The sequence below is a fragment of the Piliocolobus tephrosceles genome, chromosome 4, assembly GCF_002776525.5.
Source record: "Piliocolobus tephrosceles isolate RC106 chromosome 4, ASM277652v3, whole genome shotgun sequence".
Classification (NCBI taxonomy): Eukaryota; Metazoa; Chordata; class Mammalia; order Primates; family Cercopithecidae; genus Piliocolobus; species Piliocolobus tephrosceles.
In genome coordinates this window covers 112,232,195-112,256,861 of record NC_045437.1, presented here as the reverse complement: position 1 = coordinate 112,256,861, position 24,667 = coordinate 112,232,195, and the positions used below count along the sequence as shown (strand labels likewise).

Genomic DNA, 24,667 nt, shown 5'->3' with positions numbered 1-24,667 from the left:
AAGTCACCAAGTTTATGTTAACCAATTAATTAAATTCTGGAAATTTCAGCAGCATGTTCTTCCCAAAATGCTTTCCAATCAAATCCTCCTTCTCCAGTAAGAATTATCACAAACATAAATTGCCTAATTAATAACCTTAATTCTTATAAGTTTACATATTTATGTCATTTGATAAACAGATGCTGGCCAATGTTAAGACTCCTAAGGACTTGGTATTAAAAACTGAAACCTCTCATCAGAATTTCTATTTTTATATCTGTGACTCACCAAACATACTTGGAAATGTCCATTTTCCAAGCTGACTTTCCAGTTAGATTTTAATCTTAAATAAAGTGTGCATGTGGTTTTATTAAACAAACTGTCACAATGGACAAACTGGATGCCTTTCCATGAATGTCTACTTATCACCCTGATATCACCCAATGAAAAAGAATACAACACTTACAATTTAATAGAATTCTAACAGTAAACATTTTCTGAGTTTTGGTTTCTAGTACCTGCTTATCTAGAGTTGATAATAATCATCACCCGTTCAACAATTACAGAAAAAAACTTTTAAAGTTAAGTTCTAAATTTGAAGTATATAAAGAATATTCCCTTAAGAATATAAAGTAGTCAAGATTTCCTTTTACTCAAAAAAAAATCACTTCAGAGGTGACCTCCATGTACAAAAGGCAAGATCAATCACATGTATCACTGGACACAAAGGATATTTCAAAGGTATTTAAAAATGGTAATCTCAAAAAGAAAAATTAATTTTAATTTTTCTATTGCATTATCAAGACCACAGTTGCTTAACAATTATGCTATTGATACAAAACATACAGTATTTACACTTAACTGTACAAAATAATTTAATGTTTACAAAAATATTAGAATGTTTAGTTGACTGACACAGTCTTAAGTAATCTCTTCTAGAGAAGTACATAGTAAGACCACTGATTCCCATTTCATTTCTTTTTTAATAAGTCAAAGAAAGGATGCTGCAATGCTTCATCCAGGGTAATTCTTTGAGTTGGATCATATTCTAACATTCTTCGAACCAGGTCAAACAGTTTCTCATGTTCTTCATCATGACAAAGCATAAATTCCTGGGGGAAGAAATGTTTTTATTTTAAAAAAATTAGTAATAGTGCAAACATGTGGTTTATTTTTTTAACCTTTGATCTTTTTTCTTTTACCTTTAATGGTTTGCAACGTCTCCTAACATATCTACCAGCAGAACTGTGTTCATCCCAATCTAGCTGGTTATGGTGAAAATACTTGCGTTTTCTACAGAAAACAAAAAGTCTGGATTAGTAAAATAACAAGAGTCACATCTTTACTCTGCACCCATGAGGGGAGAAATGGTAAGCAGCTCTCTCTAGGTGTATAGACTTATATTATATATATGCATACAATTTTTAAAAACCTCAGCAACAATTATATATCAGACACCTTATATCCTCCACCCTGTGAGGTTTTAGTGTCTCAACTAAGTTGTTCCTAACTATCATACATGGAACAATGTGAGCTTAAAACTAGGGGCCCCCTGGATTCAGTCCTGTAAATTCTGTTTTCACTAGATCTAGAATGGGGCTAGAAATCTTTAAATAACTCCCTAGGTGGCTTCTGTGGTGAAGCTGTGTTTGGAAATACTACCTTGTCTAAGAATCTGGTTAAGGACAGAATAAATTTCACACTTAGAGTGATATGATTCCAAAACACAAGCTTTTTCATATTCTATGTATTATTTTTACATTACCTTAAGAAAACATTTATGCAAAAGTAAACTTGAGTTATAAAAAAAAAAAAAAAAACAAACAAACCCCAAAAGCCATTTGTTTACTAGATCAGTGGTCCTCAACCTTTTTGGAACCAGGAACTGGTTTCACGGAAGCAGATCCGGGGAGGAGGGATGATGGTTTGGGATGAAACTTCCACCTCAGATCATCAGGCATTAGATTCTCATAAGGAACCTGAATGCAACCTAGATCCCTCGGATGTGCAGTTCACAATAGGGTTCACATTCCTATGAGAATCTAATGCCACTGCTGATCTGACAGGAGGTGCAGCTCAGGCAGTGATAATGCTCACTCACCTGCCACTCACCTCCTGTTGTACAGCCCGGTTTCCTAGGGTTTGGGGACCCCTGCACTAGATCACAAGGTAAATATTTTTTATTATATTTGCTTTTAAAAACACGGCCGAGTGTGGTGACTCACGCCTGTAATTCCAACACTTCGGGAGGCCGACGCAGGCGGATCACCTGAAGTCAAGAGTTCGAGACCAGCATGACTAATGTGGTGAAACCCCATCTCTACTAAAATTACAAAAATTAGCCAGGCATAGTGGTGGGTGCCTGTAATCCCAGCGACTCAGGAGGCTGAGGCAGGAGAATCACTTGAACACAGGAGGCGGAGGTTGCAGTGAGCTGAGATTGCACCACTGTACTCCAGCCTGGGTGAAACAGTGAGACTCTGTCTCCAAAAAAAAAAAAAAAAAAAAAAAAAAAGGAGTAAGATGCAGTTACAATTTACCTCCAGTACAGAAAAAAAAAAAAAAAGTCAAAATCTATAGTCCTTGGAATGAGCATTACAACGCTGGGTTTTCTATAGTCTGAATATATGCTATTGCACATATCCAACAAAAGGCTTTAATCTTAAAAACATACCTTGTTTTCTGAATCATGTGTTGTGGTATGGGTCCTAATATTCGTTCCATCATTGCCAAGTGCTCTTTACTATCATGAGTCTAAAAAATACAAGAAAAAGAAATTTAGCACTCTGCATTTCCCTACAAACACATTAACTTGTTCAATCTAAAATTTCAGTTTCCTTCTTTATTTGTATTTCTTACACTGTTTAAAGAATAACTGGGCAAGATTACCAGAAAAACTGTCTCCTCATTTAATCAGCTGCTTAATGAAAATTAACAACCAGTACCCAATGAATAGTTCACTTGTTAACACTTACTACTCCCAGGCAACAGACACACAGTCCCAATAATTCTCTAAACAATTCTGAGCGAGGTATGTGGGAACATGAATTTCAAAGACATTAAAATACTACCTCAAAGTCACATAGCTCATATATGAGGAAAGTTTAAGCTATCAACCCATGTCAAAGCACATATCCTTAAATTAGACAGTAACAGAGCCTTGGGTGAAGTATAATACAGAAGACTGTCAGACTTACAGCTGGAATGGTATGCTTCTAGAGCAGAGGGTGGCAAACTTCTGTAAACGGCCAGATAGTAAATATTTCAGGCTTGGCTGGTCATGAATGGTCCCTATTGCACATTCTTCTTCTTTTTGTAAAAACAGGCACCAGGCAGGATTTCACCATGGGCCAGAGTTTGCTAACCCTTGTTCTGGAGAGCAGAGGCTTTATGCAATACTTTTAAAAGGAATCTATCAACTAGTGCACCTTGCATATTGCTTCCAAATCGTGATACATGACAGGAATAAGTAATACTAGCTTCACATTTTAAAGAAATTCCTTAGTTTAAGAGTATTTTGCAGGGTGGAGTTAAAATATAAATCACTTCTCCAATAATGTGTACTTCATTTAAAACTCAAAGTGATTTATAATCACAAAATCACCTGAAGCATCCATTTTATATAAGTCAGATGGAAGCATTCACTTTGCTTAACTTTTTCTTGACCCTACAGCTCACCACTGCAAAACCAGACAACACCTCCCAGAACTGACTGATAACCGTGATTCTAAGACATCAAACTTATCTATAAACTCGGAGAACTGTTCAACAGGATCTCTATGGATGAGACAGAAACAGAAACCTGGTGAGGTGCCCCACAAACAGTGAATCCATCGCTGTGCACTGCTGCCAAGTGACTCTCAGCTCATCACAGCCGCACACCCCCGCCCCGCTCTAACTTCAAACCAGCCTCAACAGTGCTGAGCTGGGATCTCCAGCCCCTCTTCCCCAAACAAAACAACACAACACCTTCATCATACCACAACCCTACTTAAAGTTCTTCAATGGTTGCATCACCTAAAGCTTTCAAGAATTTACATTTCAGGCTGGGTGCGGGGGCTCACACCTGTGATTCCCAGCACCTTGGGAGGCCGAGGAGGCAGATCACTTGAGGTCAGGAGTTCGAGACCAGCCTGGTCTCGACAAAACCCTGTCTCTACTAAAAATACAAAAAATTATTGTGGTGTGGTGGCTCGTGCCTATAGTCCCAGTTACTTGGGAGCCTAAGACACAAGAATCACTTGAACCTGGGAGGCAGAGGTTGCAGTGAGCCAACATTACGCCACTGCACTCCAGCCTGGGCGACAGAGTGAGACTCCATCTCAGGGAAAAAAAGAAAATTAGATTTCAGACGTAGGTACAACTTAAGGACAGAATGGAAAAGAAAGTAGTTTCCTACTTTTTGTTTTACCAATTGAGGACTTTTTATTTTAAAAGCAAACTACCAACAACTATGACTATAATTACATAAAAGAGACATTAAAAAAAAAAAAAAAAAGCAGGAGGGATAATCTAATCTCTAAATAATGGTCAGAATGGCAACCCTAGACAACCATTTTCATTTTGGACCAGTCTACTTTTGGAAACCACTGACTTCTAGGATCAAACCAATACCCTGCAAAGTCTTTGAAGTCCTTTATGAATTGATCCTTGCCTATTATTCTAATTTTCCCATGTATACAGGACACTGACAACGCCCTTCTACCCTGAGTAGATATGTTCATTCACTCCTCTGTGCATTTACAGATACTATTTCCTCTTCCTTATGTGCCCACTGCACTCCAGTTTTCTAACTCCTCCTCTTCTTCCTATGTTCTCAGTGATGCCTTCTCTAAAGAAAGTAATTATTAACCTTTCCTGGGTTCTCCCTACCTACACTTTGTTTTTTTTATTTTTTTTTGAGACAGAGTCTCACCCTGTCACCCAGGCTGGAATGCAGTGGCGCGATCTCCGCTCATGCAAGCTCCGCCTCCTGGGTTCACGCCATTCTCCTGCCTCAGCCTCCCGAGTAGTTGGGACTACAGGCATCTGCCATGACGTCTGGCTAATTTTTTGTATTTTTAGTAGAGATGGGGTTTCACCATGTTGGCCAGGATGGTCTCGATCTCCTGACCTCGTGGTCCACCTGCCTTGGCCTCCCAAAGTGCTGGGATTACAGGCATGAGCCACCATACCTGGCCCTCCCTACCTACACTTTCTACATGGTTCCATCACAGCAAATGCTACACTATACTGCAATAGTTTTCCAACGTCTTTTGCATGACTTGAGGAAGATGTTGTCTCTTCACCCTTATGTACTTATACTTAGAAATGCCTAGGACATTATAGATGCTTAATACTTCAGAGTAAAATACAATCCCTTGTTGTTCCTGAATTCTTTTATAAAAAGGAATAAGTGACCTGTAATGGCCCATTGACAGTCAACATAACCAGAACTGAAAACTGACCACATTAACACTACTGCAAACTTACGAAGGAGCTCCACAACGTAAAAAAGGAAATAGTGTGAACCATACATTAACCATGTGTTACAAACACTAATCACATGCAAAATTAACCATGATCACTCACTCATAGTAATATTTCATTCAACTGTGGTTTTAAAGAATGACCACTTTGCAAATGTAAGTTTTAATCTCAAGAATAATGATGTATGGCAATTTTCCAACATGGAAGTCAAAACTTTAGCATGCCTTTAACATTTACAATTTGTTATGAATTATTAAATGGAATTTACCAGCCACGTACCTGAAAGACTGTAAAACCAAGGTAATATTCAATAAGAATGCAACCTATGCTCCAAACATCACAAGGCTGAGACCAACCTAAAGCTATTTTAAAACAAATAGAAACATTTTACTATGCAACAACTTTCAATTGACAGTACATTAAATCCTTCCCTATATGGGTGCTCCCTTTACAGAACCCATTTGGGAGAATATGACACCAAATTCAGGGTTTTTATTTTTAGTTTTACAGCAAATGCTATTATTCAACACACTCTCATGGTCCATATGCTCACATCAAGACACAGTATTCTAACTAGGGAGGGGTGCATGTTATGTAAAATAAAAGGGGGACTACCATTTTCCAAGTATACAACCAATTCGTGCAAATATTCCATAGTCTCTGAACTGTTTCTATGATGGGAGAGCACTGCTGTGGAAACCATTATTACGCTCAGTTCATGGTTAGTCCAAGAATTTTTATATTTTATTAGCACAAATGTAGGTTTATAATTATCCTCAGAATGAAATTATCAATTATTAGCTTGATGCATGAGTTACTTCTTCCATTAAGAGAAATACTACTGTTTTGCACAAATTATATGAAAAAGGTAATGGGAATGACAAGCAGTGTCACCTATAAGCAGAAATGACAGACCCACTGGAGCTCAGAGAGGGATCTCTATATAAACGTCAGGGCTGTCTACACATGATTTTATACACTTTCCCCTTCAGAATTCTCAATGACAGTACTATTCAGATCAGAATAAAACATCTAGCCTTCTTAAATCTATACTTAACTGGGAAGGAGAAAGAACCAACTACACTGATATTTTAATCTTTCAAAGATCAAATAGTAAAAAAAACAAATGTATAAATAAAACCTACATTCAAAGATATTTCAATTACTTTCAGTATCACTGAGGTTAAAGATAAAGGAAGAAATATATTCAAGTCAATATACACTGACTGTGACTTAAGTCATTTTTGTTAACCCCCCAACCCCAGTGTCTATCATTTGAACAAATGGATAATAATGGAGCATGGGCCAGGTGCGGTGGCTCATGCCTATAATCCCAGCACGTTGGGAGGCCAAGGAGGGTGGATCACGAGGTCGGCAGTTCGAGACCAGCCTGACCAACATGGTGAAACCCCATCTCTACTAAAAATACAAAAAATTAGCTGGGCATGGTGGCAGGTGCCTGTAATCCCAGTGCCTCAGGAGGCTGAGGCAGCAGAACAGCTTGAAACCAGAAGGCAGAGGTTGCAGTAAGCCGAGAATGCGCCACTGCACTCCAGCCTAGGCAATAAAAGCAAAACTCCATCTCAAAAAAGTAAATAAATAAATAAAATATATAAATGAGCTGGGTGTGGTGGTGTGCACCTATAATCCCAGCTACTCAGGAAGCTGAGGCAGGAGAATTGCTTGAACCCGGGGACGGAGGTTGCAGTGAGGTGAGATTGCACTACTGCGCTCCAGCCTAGGTGACAGAGTGAGACTCTGTCTCAAAAAAATAAATAAATAATGGAGCATGGTTTCTACCTATTAACACATATAAAGTCTGTAAATGATAGAGCTTGGACCTCGTAAAAGTTTTCTTTTTAGACCAGGCACCGTGGCTCACACTTGTAATCCCAGCATTTTGGGAGGCCAAAGCAGGCAAATCACGAGGTCAGGAGTTGGAGACCAACCCGGCCAACACAGTGAAACCCCATCTCTACTAAAAATACAAAAAATTAGCTGGGCGTGGTGGCGGGCGCCTGTAAGCCCAGCTACTTGGAAGGCTGAGGCAGGAGAATCAACTGAACCCGGGAGGCAGAAGTTGCAGTGAGCCGAGATCGCGCCACTGCACTCCAGCCCAGGCAACGGTGTAAGACTGCGTCTCAAAAAAAAAAAAAAAAAGTTTTATTTTTCAACCACTCCTATCTCCCAATTTAGTCCTTCCCCAGGTGACTGTAATCTTTTGTAGTACACCATTCTAAATCATCTCATTCTTGGATGAGTTAGCTTTTATACCCAACATGAGGCCAACTGCCCACTTCAACTCTAGCATCTGACTACATCTTCCTCTCCAACCGAATTCTGCCTTCATCCTCACTCCACAAAGGACCTTTCTATTCTCCCAATCTCCTGATTCTTTCTCCTCAAGGCCGTGACTCCAATTTCAGATTTGTACTATCCCTTGCTTGGCCACATTTGGAACTTTATTATTAAGAAGATTGACTATATTCTGGTGGGTGCAGTGGCTCACGCCTATAATCCCAGCATTTTGGGAGGCCAAGGCAGGCGGATTGCTTGAGCCCAGGAGTTCGAGACCAGCCTGGGCAACATGGCGAGGCCCTGTCTCTCTGTTATAAAAAATAAAAATAAAAATAAAAATCCTTGGCCAGGCACAGTGGCTCACGCCTGTAATCCCAGCACTTTGGGAGGCCAAGGCAAGAGGATCACTGAGGTCAGGAGTTCGAGACCAGCCTGGCTAACATGGTGAAACCCCATCTCTACTAAAAACTATAAAAATCAGCCAAGTGTGGTGGTGGGCACCTGTAATCCCAGCTACTCAGAAGGCCGAGGTAGGAGAATTGTGCAAACCTGGGAGGCAGAGGTTGCAGTGAGCCAAGATGGTGCCACTGCCCTCCAGCTTGGGTGACAGAGTGAAATTCCATCTCAAAAAAAAAAAAGGGTTACTATATACTATGTTTTACTCAATCTAGGATAGCATACTGTAAGATGCACTGCTATTTTATATACCAATAACAAAGAAAAAAATGCCAAACATTTGGGGGAAAATCTGATTCTTAAAATTGAAAAAACGTAAGAATTTATCTCTTTCTAATCTCTGAAAATACCTCTCTGTCCACTATCTCTTCCCATACTGCTTTCTTTTACCCTTACACAGCAGCTCCTTTCAGTTTGTACTAAGCAGAAACCCTAATTATCACGGATTTAAAAGACAAGCTCTAGAGTTGTGCTTGTTCAATACGGTAACCACTAGCCACATGTGGCTGTTTACATCTGAAATGTAAATCAATATAATTCAAAACAGTTCTCCTCAGTCACACTGGCCCCGCTACAAGGTAGTCCGTCCCCCACAGTGACTAGTGGCTACCATATGGAATAGTGCAGAAATGGAACATTTCCATCACCAAGGGAAGTTCTGCGGGCAAGCGCTGCACAGCATTCTTGATTTCCTTACCCCTTTACTACTCTAGGTAAATATCATGAGTTTGCTTTCACACTCCTATTCTGAACTACCAAGTCCTGTTGGACACACAAAAAAAGTAAAAATACGATTCCACAAAAATGCTTTACAATCTAACCTCAGTTGGACCTAACTTGAGGCTAAGTAATCAGCTTATTACATTCAACTCTCTCTTGATATGCCTGATCTGAATGTTTCCCAATGTCTCCAAGCTCCCAAGCCAATCTCTGACTTCCCTGCTTTGTCAACACGACCTGATCTCCAACTTTTAATGTTGAGACATAACACTCCCTTAATAAGTCCCTTCTTATTCGAAAACTCTGCACCTTCATTCATTTTCTTTCCCAGACTTTCTCACATCAAGGGTTATCAGAGGAGCTCTCCTCTTAGAGAAGCCCCTCTTTCTTCTCCTGACCTTTATCCATCCTGTATCTAGACATCTGCCAACCAGTTTCCTCAGTATTTTTACCAGCCATGTGCTTTTGTGATGGCATGAAAATAGGTACTCACATAACTTCAAAATCACATTTCTTTGATGCATTTAGCTAACAGAACCTGTTTTCTTATGATCATTTAAGATTTACTTGTTCAAAAATAACCACCACCTGAAATATCTTTCACAGGCAGTATCACATGTTTACCACTCAGGAAAAGTATAGCCATGTCCACACATTTTTTATGAAAATAGAAAACGTTTTCTGAATCCTGCTAAGAAGATCATACTTCCCCACACCACCAGTAAAGCTGTAAAGAACAAAAATCTCTTATTCAATTATAATATCAGAAAGACTGGTGTCTTGTCTACTGACCCAAAATGACCTCGGGAGCTCTGTAGTGCCGGGTAGACACCAAAGTACTGTGATGTTCATCATCATACGTTGCACTTCCAAAGTCAACAACTTTGATATCTGTGTTTTTCAGTGTGCGTTCATCACGTTTCTAGAGATATACAGTTGAGTAAATATGAAATTCAACAGATATGAAATATTTTACAGCACTACTCAAAAGGCCGGCACACGAATTATCTTCTTGATTGTCAAAATAAGCTCATGAGAAAGGCAAAGAAGGATTTCTTCTTTTCGGTTAAACATCAGGATATAATGAAGCTCAGGAGTGAAATTCCTCATCCAAAGATCGTCAAGTTAAATTAATTTTAAAGACAACCACCAAAATTAAAACAAGTCTTTAACTTACCATTTTAGAATTATATTTGACTACATAGTCAGACTTCACAAATAAAATATTTTCGGGCTTCAGATCTGTATGGGTTAATTTATTATGATGTAAAACTACAAGAGAACAAAAACACATTATTAGTTTCACTTACAAACTTAATTTGTACTACCACAAAAGGAGGACTGGCAAAGGATATAGTGGTTAAGAGATATTTCATCTTTACTTGTAAAATGTCTATTTTTTTAGTGACAACATTTGGATATATAGCTTTTATAATAAAAACAAGTTTTCTGGTGCATAAAGATTTATCTTAATTGTTAAGGAGGTAAAAACACAAAAAATATTTAAAAATAGAGATTTATCACCGGCCATGGTGGCTCATGCCTGTAATCCCAGCACTTTAGGAGGCCGAGGGGGGCAAATCACCAGGTCAGGAGATCTAGACCATCCTGGCTAACACTGTGAAATCCTGACTCTACTAAAAATACAAAAAATTAGCCAGGCGTGGTGGCGGGCGCCTGTAGTCCCAGCTACTCGGGAGGCTGAGGCAGGAAAATGGCGTGAACCCAGGAGGTGGAGCTTGCAGTGAGCCAAGATAGTGCCACTGCACTCCAGCCTGGGTGACAGAGCAAGACTCCATCTCAAAATAAATAAATAAAAATAAAGATTTATCAAGTGCACTTACAATTTATTGACTGGCAGATCTGATATGCCATCTGCCTGATGTGGTCAATTTGAAATGGCAGAAAGCTGTTTTCTTTAATGAAATCGTAAGTACTAAGCCCCAGCAGTTCAAACACAATACAAACATGACCATGATGATCAAACCATTCCAGCATCTGGACACATCGGCTAAAACAGAGCAAAATAATAATTCAGTTTACGGAAATCTGAATATTTCATGTAATAAGATGGCACCTAGGTTAAATTTATACTTACAAGACACTATTGGGATCAGTACTATTTAAGTGCTCTAATACTTGGATTTCTGAACGAGCTGCTTCACGGTAACGGCCTACGTTTTTTACGATTTTCACTGCTACGTGCATGCCATCCCTTAAAAATAAAATTAAGATAAAAATGATAAATGTACAAGAGTGAGTTGAAGCCATGTTATGCTCTAAAGCATAATCTTAATTACTAATTCCTCTATGCCTTTTAAAATAATCTTTCAGAACATATTATAGAAGATTCCATATAACATCTTCTGAAAACATTTTGATAAAAAACTTTACATGAAGTGATAATTCCCTTAATACTTATGAGTTTTAACGTTTGCTCCCAGAATTTTAAATTTAATTACATTTTATACAACAACAGTTTTAAAATATATATACAATTGTAAACCAAAAATAGAATATGCTACTGTTGAAAGTATTCATTCATTTACCAGGCTAGGCCTACTCTGTGCCAGGCAATGCATAGATATTAGTGATTAAAAGACGTGGTATGTCCCTACGCACTTCAAAGTCTAATGGAAAAGACAGACACATAAACAACTTAAGACTTCTTCACAGAAGCGGCAGCACAGAACTGAGTCCTGAAAGATAGTTGGGAATTTGTCAGACTGGGAGGGAAACATCCAGGTAAAGGAGACACCAACTCTAAGTAATGAAGCCCAGAAAAACCTTAGCAGATGCATTGATGCAAGTATACAGAAAGAGCTGCAGGGGAGGGCACTGGGCTTTAGACTGGGGCATCTGTAAGAATGCTTCCTAAAAAGCATAGAGCCATGAATGTTTCAAATCTTCTTCTTTTTGTCTTCCTTTTTAAACCTAATCTACCTACAGATGAGCCAGCATTCAAGCCTTCTTTTTCACTATGGCCCTTCCACTTTACACAACCATACCCATCTCTTACTAGTATAACAAGATATATGCCCTAGGCTATAAAAAACATTTGGGGCAAACAAACAGTATTCTAATGGCTGCATACAACCTTTTCCCGCATCCAGTGGTTTCCTATTCATTGCTTTCAACAAGGCCCCAATAAATGTGAACTGATAAGTCACTAAACAAAGTTTTTGATGTTTGGCATATATCTCAAGACTTAAAAGAACTCTAATAAGATTACTGTGACAAAGCTTCTACTCCTAGTTCCACACCAGCCTGAGCAAAAAAAAAAAATTTTTAAAGATACAATTCATTAAATACACCAAGACTTAGACTTTCAAGAAATTCTAAAAGGACATTAATGGGATGACTAGTGAAATCTGAATATAGTCTGCAGATTAGCTGGCAAAATTTGAAACATATGTATGTATAATGATAAAGTAAATCTTATAAAATGTTAACATTTGGAAAATCTGGGTGAAGAACACATGGGAATTCTTTGAACTATTTTATCAACTTTTCTGTAAGTCTGAAAATATTTCAAAATACTTTAAAGTTCAATTTACCTTCACATATTTGTTGCAGAAAAGCAAAATGCGGGGATAATTTAGGATAATATTTATGGAAAGTGAAATGAAAATAAATTCAATAATAAAACATTTCTAAGTATTCAAGAAGAGTTTGTTTATGGATGATGGTAGGTGCCACGCTGCTATGGTATTTAGATTCCCTCAAATGCATTTACAGAGAGGTAAGCTTTACTTCTTAATATTAATATTTACAACCAATTGGAAATTACATCCTTCCCAAATAATTTATGATAAAAAATTTTAGGTCATTTTAGAAATGTGCAGTTTCACTAAAGTTCTAAGAGCTTCACTTACAAAAAAGTTTGCAAGCCACAAAATAGAGGTCCTAGAGGAAAACAGTAAAATGAGGCAGAAAGGGTCAAATCACAAACTTTATTCTCTAGGCCCTAGATGATAAAATTTCTTTATAGTTTAGGAAGCTAACTCTTTTTTTTTTTTTTTTTTTGAGACGGAGTCTTGCTCTGTCGCCCGAGCTGGAGTGCAGTGGCCAGATCTCAGCTCACTGCAAGCTCCGCCTCCCGGGTTTACGCCATTCTCCTGCCTCAGCCTCCGGAGTAGCTGGGACTACAGGCGCCCGCCACCTCGCCCGGCTAGTTTTTTGTATTTTTTTTTTAGTAGAGACGGGGTTTCACCGTGTTAGCCAGGATGGTCTCGATCTCCTGACCTCGTGATCCGCCCGTCTCGGCCTCCCAAAGTGCTGGGATTACAGGCTTGAGCCACCGCGCCCGGCCTAGGAAGCTAACTCTTAACATTTAAGATTAGACATGCTTTATTGCCTCTGCAATCTGAAATTGCCACATCTTGTATACAGGGTCAAGGGCCTCAGTTCTAGAGTTCTGGGAAATTCCTTCACTTGAACATCCACTTTAATTTCAATGATTTCCCCCTGTTGAAATTGGTCTTTTTTTTTTTTTTTGAGACGGATTTTCACTCTTGTCGCCCAGGCTGGAGTGCAATGGCGTGATCTTGGCTCACTGCAACCTCCGCCTCCCTCCCCTCCCGGGTTCAAGTGATTCTCTTGCCTCAGTCTCCCAAGTAGCTGGGATTACAGGCACATTCCACGACACCTGGCTAATTTTGTATTTTTAGTAGAGACAAAGTTTCTCCACGTTGGTCAGGCTAGTCTCGAACTCCCAACCTCAGGTTATCTTCCTGCCTTGGCCTCCCAAAGTGCTGGGATTACAGGCGTGAGCCACTGTGTCTGGCAGTCAGCATTCTTAAGATCCACATTCATGGTAAATTAATCATACACAGTTCAAGAAATTTTGGTGAGTAATTTACCCCCTAAAACACGTGGCTACCATTTAAAATATATTCCATCTTGGCTAGATACGGTGGCTCAGGCTTATAATCCCAATGTTTTGGGAAACTGAGGCGGGTGGATCACTTGAGGTCAGGAGTTTGAGACCACCCAGGCCAACATGGTGAAACCCCATCTTTACTGAAAATACAAAAACTAGCTAGGTGTGGTGGCAGGCTCCTGTAATCCCAGCTACCCCAGAGGCTGAAGCAGGAGAATCACTTGAAGCCAGGAGAGAGAAGTTGCAGTGAGCCAAGATGGCACCACTGCACTCAAGCCTGGGCAACAAAGGCCCTATCTCAAATTAATTAATTAATTAAATAAAATTTCATCTAAATTATGAATCTTTCCCCACCAAAAATATCAGAATGTTCAAAAAGGAAAAAGCAAACTTACATGCCATGATCAATGCACTCTACAACTTTGCCAAAGGCTCCTTCACCCAAAGTGTCCACGATTTCATCTAAAGTGAGGAGGGAAAAAGAGGTGTAAGTACCTGAGTACAAATTGTCTAGTTATTCAAACAATGAATGCTTAAGTGTGGAATATTTTCAAATGATCTCTATCAAAGCATAACTAAGGTTTCAGCACTCAAATTATTTTAGTTTCAGCTGCTACAAAAACAATTAGATAGAGCTATCTTTCTTGCTCTAATCTCAAATTCCACTGATTATTTTGGAACTTTAGAATAGAAATATTTAAATTCTACAGAAAAGAAGAAATACAAAAGAACAAACAAACCCACAAAAAACAAAATAAAAAAGCAATGAAGAGTTCTTTAGCCCCCCGCTGACAAACTATTCTTAAAAAGATTATTCTTTCTGCAAAGTTTAAAAAGTGTTGAAAAATATTCTATACATCTTGCTCTTAGAACGTCTCCACTTTGACAGATCAGGTGACCCTCCTCATCATCCTCTATACTCCTGGATCTTTTCCTTCGGTGGCTCTTCTGGAACGGCAAGTGGGCAGCACCAAGATCGTCCAGCCAATCAATATATCAGAGTGAATTCAGGGCAGAATACGCAATTCATTCAGCGGGGAGATATTCAGGCATTCAGATAAGCACCAGGCCACGAACAGTTGGCAGGAGCAATTTCAAATTCAGTCCCCAGAAATTCACAGGGCACAGTTTATGTTACAGAAGAAAAACATGGCAAGGAACAGATTTTCAGATAAGATACTTAAAGTGGCAATAGAAAAAAACAACACAATTGTCTCTTTAAAATACTGATTTAATTGAAGTCTGAAATTTAAAGAATGCAATGTCATGATTTACTTATCTCTTGCTATAAATAGCATATGCTGTGAATTGAGATGTCTAGTTTGTCAGAAAAATGTTTTAAAATGTCAAGACTATTTGAAATTATTCTAATTTAGCAATATTTAAAATATACATGATTAAAATAAAAGGGGAAATAAAGGCTAGTTAATTTCAATGTTCAATCTAATAAACACTAGTTTTACTGAAGAAAACTTGGGGAGAAACTAATTCAAAGTTCACTGTTCAAGCAAGTGAAGATGTCTGAGTACAAAAAAAGGGGGGCGGGGCAGACTTTTTGGATGTTTCCCATTCAGCACCCATTTTCACAACTTCAAAAGAATTCACTGCAGACAATGATGCACTGTGCTATGGAACTACGCTCTATGTAGGTTAGTAACATTTAGGTATCCACCAGTGCAATGTTTCACATTTGTTTTCAAGTACCAGAGAAAGGGTTTCTAAGGGGAAAAAAATTGCTTAAGATGAAAGATGGGTGCATGTTTTTTTGTAAGAAAATGTTACAAATACAAAAATATTTTTATTATTAAAATCAATAAACTCATGATCTGATCTGCAGAATATGAGGAAATGTGGGCAAACGAGGGCTAATAAATATACAGATCACCTACAAGAATCTGGAGGTTTCCTTTAAGGATTTGAGTAACATAAATACAATTATAATATATCCAAATAGTATTTTATATATATATATATAAACAATTAGAAACTTATCAGCTCATTAAGAGTACACACAAATAAAACTCCACTCAAAATAAAAACAAAATCAATCATACCGAACGTGACTGATGACTTGAACAGTGTCTATTGCGCTTCCTTTTAGGACTGCTTCTCCTGCTGCGGACTGAAGATTTACTGCAGTGGATTCGATAACCGCTTTCAATGTCTCTGTGATAATGCCTAGGAACATATCCTTCACAGTAGTCATCCCTGTATTCGTCAACGTATCTCCGGTCCCGATAATCTCGCTCATTCAAGGACCTTGCTTCTAAATAATGACTGCAAACACATTAAAAGATTTCAAATTATTCTCTTCATTCTGCAATAATGTGGTTCAAACAAAACATTTTTCTCAAAAATTCTTGGTTTAAACAGCTAACTCAATATAAGAAAAAAATTCAAACAGATGAATTAGCATTTATATTTATCTCACAAAGCTTAAGAAATAATTTTACTTCAACAAGCAAATGGGCCCATTATAGAGATTGCTGACAAGCATTTCACACCAAGGAATAAAGCTTGAGTCACATCATTAATTTAGGTCCAGTGTTTGACTAAGTGTTCCTTTACCTTCTGCACCTGTATCTAAGCTGTCTTAATCTCTCACAGAGGTACAATCAGAGGCAGGCAAAAAGGATTCCTTTGCCTTTTAATGTAAGAGCATTTTAGATATCCCTGGCACACAGAGAATTCTTTCATGAAAGGAACATTAGAGCTATAAGGAGCCTTAAATGTATTCCAGCCCTTTCATTTTACCGACGACTAAATTAAGATCCCTAGAAGAAAAATGATTTGCCAAAGTTGTATAGCACATTAGTGACAAAAACTAAAATATTTTCTAACCGCTATTATACAAGCCAATTTTATTACACACATCATCTATCATGTCTCCTCTACTCTTTGCATTTCTAGCCTTGTTATTCCTGTTTGAGACATAGACAACGTAGCTTTTGAGGACTGCCTCATGTGCCAAAGGCATCTAAAATATATCCCCCTAAAGTAAGAAAGGGATCCTGTAGTTTAGAATTACAGTAGTTCTACCACCGTACTTCCCTTTGCATTTCTAATTTCCTGTCATTCCTGTTTGAGAAGTATGTAAGAAAAAACAGAAACCACCATCCTCTAGTGCCATAGTGCTTTAATCTACAGATCCCTTTGAAAATCTGCTGGAAGCCATGGACTCTCTTCCCCAAGAAACACATAAACAAAACTTGGCAAGGATTTTCATAAGTCATGGACCTCAGGATGTCAATGGATCCCAGTTAAGTAGCCTTGATCTGACGGAAAGAAAAGGACATAGATTCATTTGGCCCAGTTTCCCGTCCCCCTCTCTACCTGGGATGAGTGTCCTCTTCAACAGAGTGCGAAGCTTCAAGAGGGATGCACATGGAGCACTGAGGGAGAGAGGGGACACCTGCCCAGTCAGACAAATCGGCTAAAATAATCCTAACAAGCAATGGAGTGACGGATGTTGACTAGATTGCCCTCACCAACCCCTTTCTTTTCCCCAGAGTATGATGTCATTCTTTTTCCCAGGGGGCTCATTTTGGCAGAAATAGAAGCATCTTTACAACTACTACCCAATAGGGCTAGTATCAAATCCAGGCTGGGGAGATACAGAAACCTGGTTCTCTTTCCCTAGCGTCAGCTTTAAGTTGTATTTATTGGAGAAACAACTCCGGATATTTGGGTAAGACTGTGGGCAGTCTAGGTTAGAGATCTGATCAGCTGGCTTGGAACTGTCAGGGAGAGAAGACCACCAACACAATAAGCTAGAAGTGACCATACTCTTAAGGGCATCCTTCCCATGAAAGTCCAAAATCCTTCTACTAGAAAAAACTAACACTAACAATCTTTAGCTGGAAAACTGCATGAAGTTAGAGCTGCTAAGCCATAAACAATAATATAGAGTAACAAAACATGGAGTGAATACCATGAGGACAAACTAAAAGGACGAGAGTCTCTTCAATAGACAATGGCCAATGACCAAGGCTGAGAGATTATATAAACAAAGTCTACAGAATTACACAGGCTATGGAAAGGGTAGACAGGATGAACAGACTGATTTAATTTTTTAAAATATCCACTGAATGCCCAGTGAATATTTCACTATAGCCTTTAAAATAGCCAAGACGGATGAGGGTAAGGGCATTCGTTTTTATATATCCACAGGTCCTGTGGGAGATAAAAAAAAAAATTATATAAGGCAAAGTCCCTGCCAACAAATAATGAACAATTTGAGATTACTCACATAAAAATGAAACAAAATCCAACAATGTAGGAAATTCTAAAAGGTTACAACACATGAGTGCTTAGAGTCAGAGATGGGGAAAAAAATCTGTTTAAAATGGTCAGAGAATAATTACAAAAAAGATGGAAATAGAGTTGCATCTTAAAGGGAAGTCAGGATTTGGACAAAATAGAATACAGAAGAAATTCCAGTGGAGAAGAATGGCATGTTACCATCTTAAATTCAAAGGGCACTTTTAGCCACAATGGCTTAGAGATGGATTTGTCTATGCATTACTCAGGAAAAAAGACAATCCCAGCAAGAGCAATTTTCACATAGGGGAATGTAGACAAATAAGTAAGCTGAGAATAGCATCATTAAAAGCCCTGCATGCTAGGCTAAAGAGTATTTCTCAAAAGATGGTCTATTTATCAGCAATATCAAATATGGAGTTCTTATTAAAAATGGTAACCCTGAACCTCAAGTCATACTCACTGACTCTAAATCTGGTCAACATACCTCCAAGGTGATTCTTATTCACACTAAAGTTAGAGAATCACTGTTTTAAGACTTGATACTTTACATTACAGGCTTCTGCCCACAATATAAAGATAGGGTTTACAGCCACGTCAGTCTTTCTAATGCAGAATGGATTAACTAAGCCTGTAGAAAGGGAGACCAATTCACAGGCTACCTCCAAAAGACAAATCATAAAGAAAAGACACTATGCAACATATATATGACCAATGGTTAAAATAATGTCATAAAAAGCTCTTCTACATCAATAAAATATACTTTAATAAGCAGGCTAAGAATAAAAAGATGCTCAAATGATAAATACTTATGTGACAGTGGACAAATTTGTTAGAAATTTAAAAATTCAGTTTAATCAAAACACTATTCTTGGCCTTTCAAAACAGCCAAGATTGGTGAGAGCATGAAGGGGCACGTTGTATAATTTGGCAAACTTTCTAGAAAAAGAAATATTAACCTGTAGCAAGAAACTTTTAAGAGTTCATATCCTTTAGCTTAAAAATGCTTCTTCTTGGAGTGTATTTTCAGGAAATAATCAGCAGCAAAGAGTTAGAAACAAAGATTTTTTTTTAATTATAATTTTACAGCTAAATAATGGGGACTAATACCCTATAGAGATTACCATCTTTATACTTTTCTGCATTTTTCAGTTTTTTGTTATTTTATAAAAACACTCAAAGTTTTTGATCTCAAAATTAGAATATTCTGGATTATGGTGAATGTTGACCACCAAACACATCTGGTACCAATGTCAAAGAAGGTATTGGCCTGGTGGTTAACTGGACTCAGTATCATGTTTATGTAAAACTATGAGCATGAATGAACTGTTCATCACTCATATCACTTCCTTTCTACATATATACCGTATAATTATCCTATTATCCTATGAGTAGTACTATGACGTTAAGCCTTAGGGTTTTTTGTATTTATTAATAGTGGGGTACAGATAGTTTTCTTTAGTATACTATACATTAATTATTAATTATTTCTGGTCTTTGAAATCCTGTCATAAACCTTCCCACTTCCCCTTATATAACAATGTGTATAAAGCATGATTTGTCTGCACTGACTATAAATAAGCTCAGTTTGGCAGAACAAGTCTGTTAACGTGGAGAAGGAAAGAAATTACATACTGTTTTTTAAAGTAACCCCAGCTGGCTAATTTAGAAAGCAATCTGGTAAACAGTCCCAATGGAACATCTGCACAAAACAAGAAGAAAACAGAACCAACAAAACAAACGAAAAAGGGAAATTAATTAAACAGTGAAAGAAACTTACCTAGCCTTTCTTTAATCATTTAGAACTTTAAGATTCCTTTAATTCTATATAAATATATTACCTCCAAATTTTACACTGGTAAGAATACAATACAACAGGACACATGCTGTTGCAAGTTTTTTATTGAGGCCATTTCCCAAATTACTAGCTACTACCTATGAAAAATAATAGTTCTTAAATAAAGCCAGCTTCTAAATATCCCAAACAAACATATCCCTTGGCCTCATCTACAAATATAACCTGTTCAATACAGTATAAGTGACTAATAATACATGTTGCTTTTCTCTGTTGGAGTAACTCCTCCCCTATAAAACCCTATCTGATTTCTGAAACACTTAATGAGCACTACAACATACACGTCTCCCTCTTATATACAAGTTAAAGGTACGCATTGGGCATTCAATCACTATTACTTAACTTTTTGTGTGTCATCTCCCTAGTCACGTTACTGGCAGCTGGGACTCACCATGTTATTTAATACATTTTACATTCACTTACTGATCAACTGTCTCCTACCACTCCCAGGGAGACAGACAGACATAAGGATAAAAACTTTGTTTTATTCACAGCTGCAGCCTCAGCACCTATAGTCTAGTCTAAAATAAGTACTCAAATATTTTCTAAATGAGTATTTGTTGACTGAATTATAAAACAATTTGACAGATGAAAGCTATACAAGCAAATGACAAATCATTTAAAACTATTAGAGCTAAAATGCTACTAGTTCAAGAGTTGATTTACCAATCAGATTCTTTAAACTGGTGATGTGGTTTACAATGCCTGTTCTCTTGTGTGCTACTATGAGATCTCCTCTTCCGCTTGTGACTTCCACGGTAGCTTTCACGTCCCCAGCTTTCTCTGCTATCCCAATCAGGGCAGTGAGTTCGTTTGGAATGCCGCATCTGTTGATAGAAATGAAAAGGGAATTGTGGAGGTTATAGATGTGTGATAGGTAAAATATTATATATTAATATTATTTATCAAAACCCAACACACAGGGTCTGAGAGGCTCCAAATTCTTTTTAGGTGGTAATGTTTCCCAAGGCACTGGTATGTCAGATGACTGCTAAGAGGCATTGAGATCTAGTATTAAACTGTGGGTAATACTGATACCTAAAGACATTTTTTTTTAATTCTGATTGCATCCAGGACAAATTCTCAGCTTGGTGCTTGTCATCAACTAACACTTGCTAACTGACTTTTTAAAAATTAAAAAAAAAAGGGGGGGGGGGCAAATGAAAAGGTTCAGGCGTACCGTTTCCAGCAGACAAGAACATTTAGCTAAAAATTAATAACTTTTTTGTTTTATCTTGTTTTGTTACTTTCTACTTATCAGTGGTTTTCCAATTAAGTCATTGACATATTTTCTTTTTAAAATGTTAACACTAAAATGTGAGCTGATTTAAGGAGAAATAATATCACAGTGTCATACAGCTTTGGCAAATTACTGTAATACAAATAACTGAACTGCAAGACAAAAATACTTAGAGATACTAAATATGGGAGGTGACTTTGTTTTAACTGTAAAGAGCTATTCAATGATGAAGCTTTTTCTTCTCAAATTCTCCATAGTTCTTTTCTCTAAATCTCAGAATGACTTTAAGCGTTGAGAATATTAGTTCTGTGTGAATAGAACACAATATTCAACAGAGAAACTGAAGACACATAAAAAGGTGATTTTAGGCCGGGTGCGGTGGCTCATGCCTGTAATCCCAGAACTTTGGGAGGCCAAGTCCAGGAGTTTGAGACCAGCCTGGGCTACACATAATGAAACCCCATCTCTACAAAAAAAATTTTTTAAATGTTTCTGTGATTTTATGAACTCATTTTCTCTATCCAGCAAGTTCATTTTCTTATCCAGCAGTTATTCTTAAACTTAAAATCTATTTGTAGTAAATCTGCAGTAACTCTGAAAAAGAAATCAGCCTACAAGGATGCACACTGAAGCATGGTCACAGTGAAATCAAACGTTAACAGTGACATCTGACTCTATTTACAAACTCCAATGCATAACCTGGTTCCTTCCAGGCTCAGCATCTGGGCTCAAACAATATAACCCCTATCTGTCTTTCCCCATCTTAATTATTTTCCAAAGCACAATCAGGTCCAAACTCTGCTAAACAGGGTAGTTTAAATGGTAAAAAGAGAAGAATTTCACAATTCAGTAAGGAGCTGAAAAAAGCTAAAATGGAGTAAAATCCACTTAGTTAACCTCATTCAGCTTGCCCAAATGACTAATAAGCAAACTAATGCAAGTAGAAATTTAAATGACTTTAAATGGATTAAAGGCTTTGAAATGAGGCAGCTTCAATTCTTCTGGGAGATATTCCACAAGAAAGTATGTGTCACACCATCAGAGTCTGATTGCCACCAGACAGTCAGATATTTTAATTCACTCTTTTGCTGATTCTAATTCTATACCCATCACGCATCCTTCTAATGTGGCTCTTAGCTTACTTTACAGAGGAAGAGAAGGCACTGATCAGGTCAAACAGAAATTCTAAAACTCTTGTTAGCGTCTCAATGGAAGTGAGCATTCCGGTTTGATACAAATGGAGTCACTTCCATATTAGAACGTGACATGAGTAACAGCACAAATTTACTTGAGGCAAAAGGCCAGAACACAAACTTTCTTCATTAGAGCTATCAAGAAAAATTTACGGTTGGGCGCAGTGGCGCCTCATCCCTTGAGCCCAGGAATTCGAGACTAGCCTGGGCAACAAGGCGAAAGCCTGCCTTTACAAAAAATACAAAAAATGAACCGCACATAGTGACTTGAGCCTGTAGTCCCAGCTACTGGGGAGAATCACTGAAGCCCAAGGAAGTCAAGGCTTCAGTGAGCCATGATCACGCCATTGCATTCCAGTATGGACGACAGTGAGACCCTGTCTCAAAAAAAAAAAAAAAAAATATATATATATATATATATATATATAAATTTAAAGTGCAATTCTTCTGAACCGTTCCGTCAAATACCAAAGTTGTATTTTAAGCACATCAGGAACTCAGCTTTAATGGTTAAGTATTTTTAAATCCTAGCAAGCAAAATCACATCTGTTATTATTATCAACCTCCATTATGATGAAGTTTTTTCAAGACTTCTGTGTCTGCCTCAGTTTTGTTTTTTCCTCTTCTACTGTAAGTCTGCCACAACCAGCTAGACTCCAGCAAAACAGAATTCTCAAATTATCAGTTAATATGCAAACATTAAAATAAGAACGAGCTCCCTTGTGAGAGTACAAAATTTTTCTCAAGTTCACTACTTCAAATTTAATTCAGCTGTCAGTCCCTGCCTCTGACCTCCCCCACTCACCCTGCAATGTTCAAAAACATTTTATCTGGAGGCACAAAGATCACCCCACCCAGGTTCTATGTGGTAAGGTTCCTTCGCAAACACAAAAAAGAAGTTATCTAGAATCATGACACTGCCTCTAATTAATAAAGGATCCTGCGTGCTAGAATAACCAGGTATCTTTCAAAAAATAATGACACAACGCATCTCATATGTAGATCCATCGCCACCGCCCTTAAGATCCTGTAGTTCTTGACAACTTAACGCTATGTACATGGCTTAAAAATATCGAAATAAGTTATAAGTTTAGGATTGGAGGGCTCCAAGGGGACTGCATTTAATGTGTTACAAGTCAGTAGGGGTGTGTAAAAAGCACAATCGCACAGGACAGCTATGAAGCAAGACAAAGTGGCTGCCAAGTTCAGTTTGCGGGGCGGTTTCCTAAGGATCGTATAAGCATATCTGGGCTATTTAGGCAACCAGGGATAATAAGATGCAAAACTACCAGAAATGCAGGTTCGCTGCAACAATGTGTTCAGTATAGTACAGAGGACTGGCCTCCGCAAATTTCCACCTCTTGCAAGCACCTACTGCCCTCAACCACCTGGATTTGCACGGACGCGGTACCCACCTCCCGTCTCCTGGGAACCCGGCCAGTGCCTTTGGCGCACTCAAGACAGGGGCAAATGCTTGACTCTGGAAAACCCCCCAAACGCTACAAACGGCCCAGGCCAGGAATCCAGGGAAAGACCTGATCTCCGACAACACGAATGCCGGAGACGGCTCTCGAGAAGTCTCCCGACAGGCCCTCGCGCCCGCCGGCTGGAAGAGGTCCCGACAGGGTTAACCAAGAGCCGCGCTCGCCAGCCAGCAGGGCACGGAGAGCCCAGGGCCTCCGGAGCCGCGACGCGAGCGGCCAGGGCCCTCAGAGAACCCAGGCAACTTTCGGTGCTTCCGGCGTGCACCAGCCGAGGAGCGCCCCGCAGAACTCCTCAGCTCCACAAGCCCAGGCCCCTAACGCGGTCGTTTCTCCGATACCCGGCTCGGAGACCTAAAGACCGACAGCCGCCTGGCCCAGCACACACCACCGGCAACCCTACCTCCGCAAAAGCAAATGGCCCTTCGGGCGAGAAATGTCGCCAAACTGCCGTCTTCCTTCCTCGGCCGCTGCGACAAACACCCCACAAAATGGCGGCAGCGCCGTCGCCCTACAATCCCCCGGGTCGCCTCTAGCGCCACCTACGCCGCGCGAACACGCCTGCGTGACAGAGCCTCGCGCGCTCCCGCCGCTCCACGTAAGGGCGGGGCTCCACGTGACGTAAGAGCGGCACCCGAGCTTCCACACTGCGGCTGCGCGGCCCAAGCATTTTCCTCGGGCCCCCCCGCCCCCGCCCCCGCCCCCGCCCCCGCCCCGACTCCGTCCCGAGGCCTACGGGCGGTGGGGGGGTGTTTAAGTTCTCGACGGGCTTGGGTGGAACCGGGAAGGAACGCCCGTGTCCCGCCCTAAGTGTGTAACGCGGGTCTGCCCTTC

The 24,667-nt window shown here is 39.0% G+C and overlaps 1 protein-coding gene across 6 annotated transcripts; it reads right to left on the bottom strand.

Moving 5' to 3' along the window:
- CLK4 (CDC like kinase 4) lies at positions 1-24,422 on the bottom strand. Of its 6 annotated transcripts, XM_023193661.1 has the most exons (15): positions 24,237-24,391; positions 20,586-20,746; positions 19,700-19,766; positions 17,138-17,196; positions 15,859-16,081; positions 14,662-14,752; positions 14,200-14,266; positions 11,021-11,137; positions 10,767-10,933; positions 10,100-10,194; positions 9,715-9,844; positions 5,728-5,810; positions 2,654-2,733; positions 1,182-1,272; positions 1-1,091 (listed from the first exon to the last, which is right to left on the bottom strand). In XM_023193661.1, the coding sequence occupies exons 4-15, from the start codon at positions 17,188-17,190 to the stop codon at positions 951-953; spliced, it is 1,338 nt and encodes a 445-aa protein (XP_023049429.1). In that variant the 5' UTR covers positions 17,191-17,196; positions 19,700-19,766; positions 20,586-20,746; positions 24,237-24,391; the 3' UTR covers positions 1-950. The 6 variants fall into 6 exon arrangements, 5 of the variants coding, with proteins under 5 accessions (XP_023049429.1, XP_023049428.1, XP_023049427.1 ...); XM_023193660.1 differs by lacking the exon at positions 19,700-19,766; XM_023193659.1 differs by lacking the exons at positions 17,138-17,196; positions 19,700-19,766 and having other exon boundaries at positions 24,237-24,422.
- Positions 24,423-24,667: the final 245 nt, after the last annotated feature.

What these genes read in the sequence shown, in the direction of transcription:
- CLK4 (XM_023193659.1), bottom strand. Translation starts at nt 20,746, where the DNA reads ATGCGGCATTCCAAACGAACTCACTGCCCTGATTGGGATAGCAGAGAA. An exon ending in ACTGATCCCAATAGTGTCTT is followed by an intron (nt 10,934 to 11,020) that starts GTAAGTATAAAT and finishes GCTCTGTTTTAG; the next exon opens with CCGATGTGTCCAGATGCTGG. An exon ending in TTGGTTTTACAGTCTTTCAG is followed by an intron (nt 2,734 to 5,727) that starts GTACGTGGCTGG and finishes TGTATTTTTTAG; the next exon opens with ACTCATGATAGTAAAGAGCA.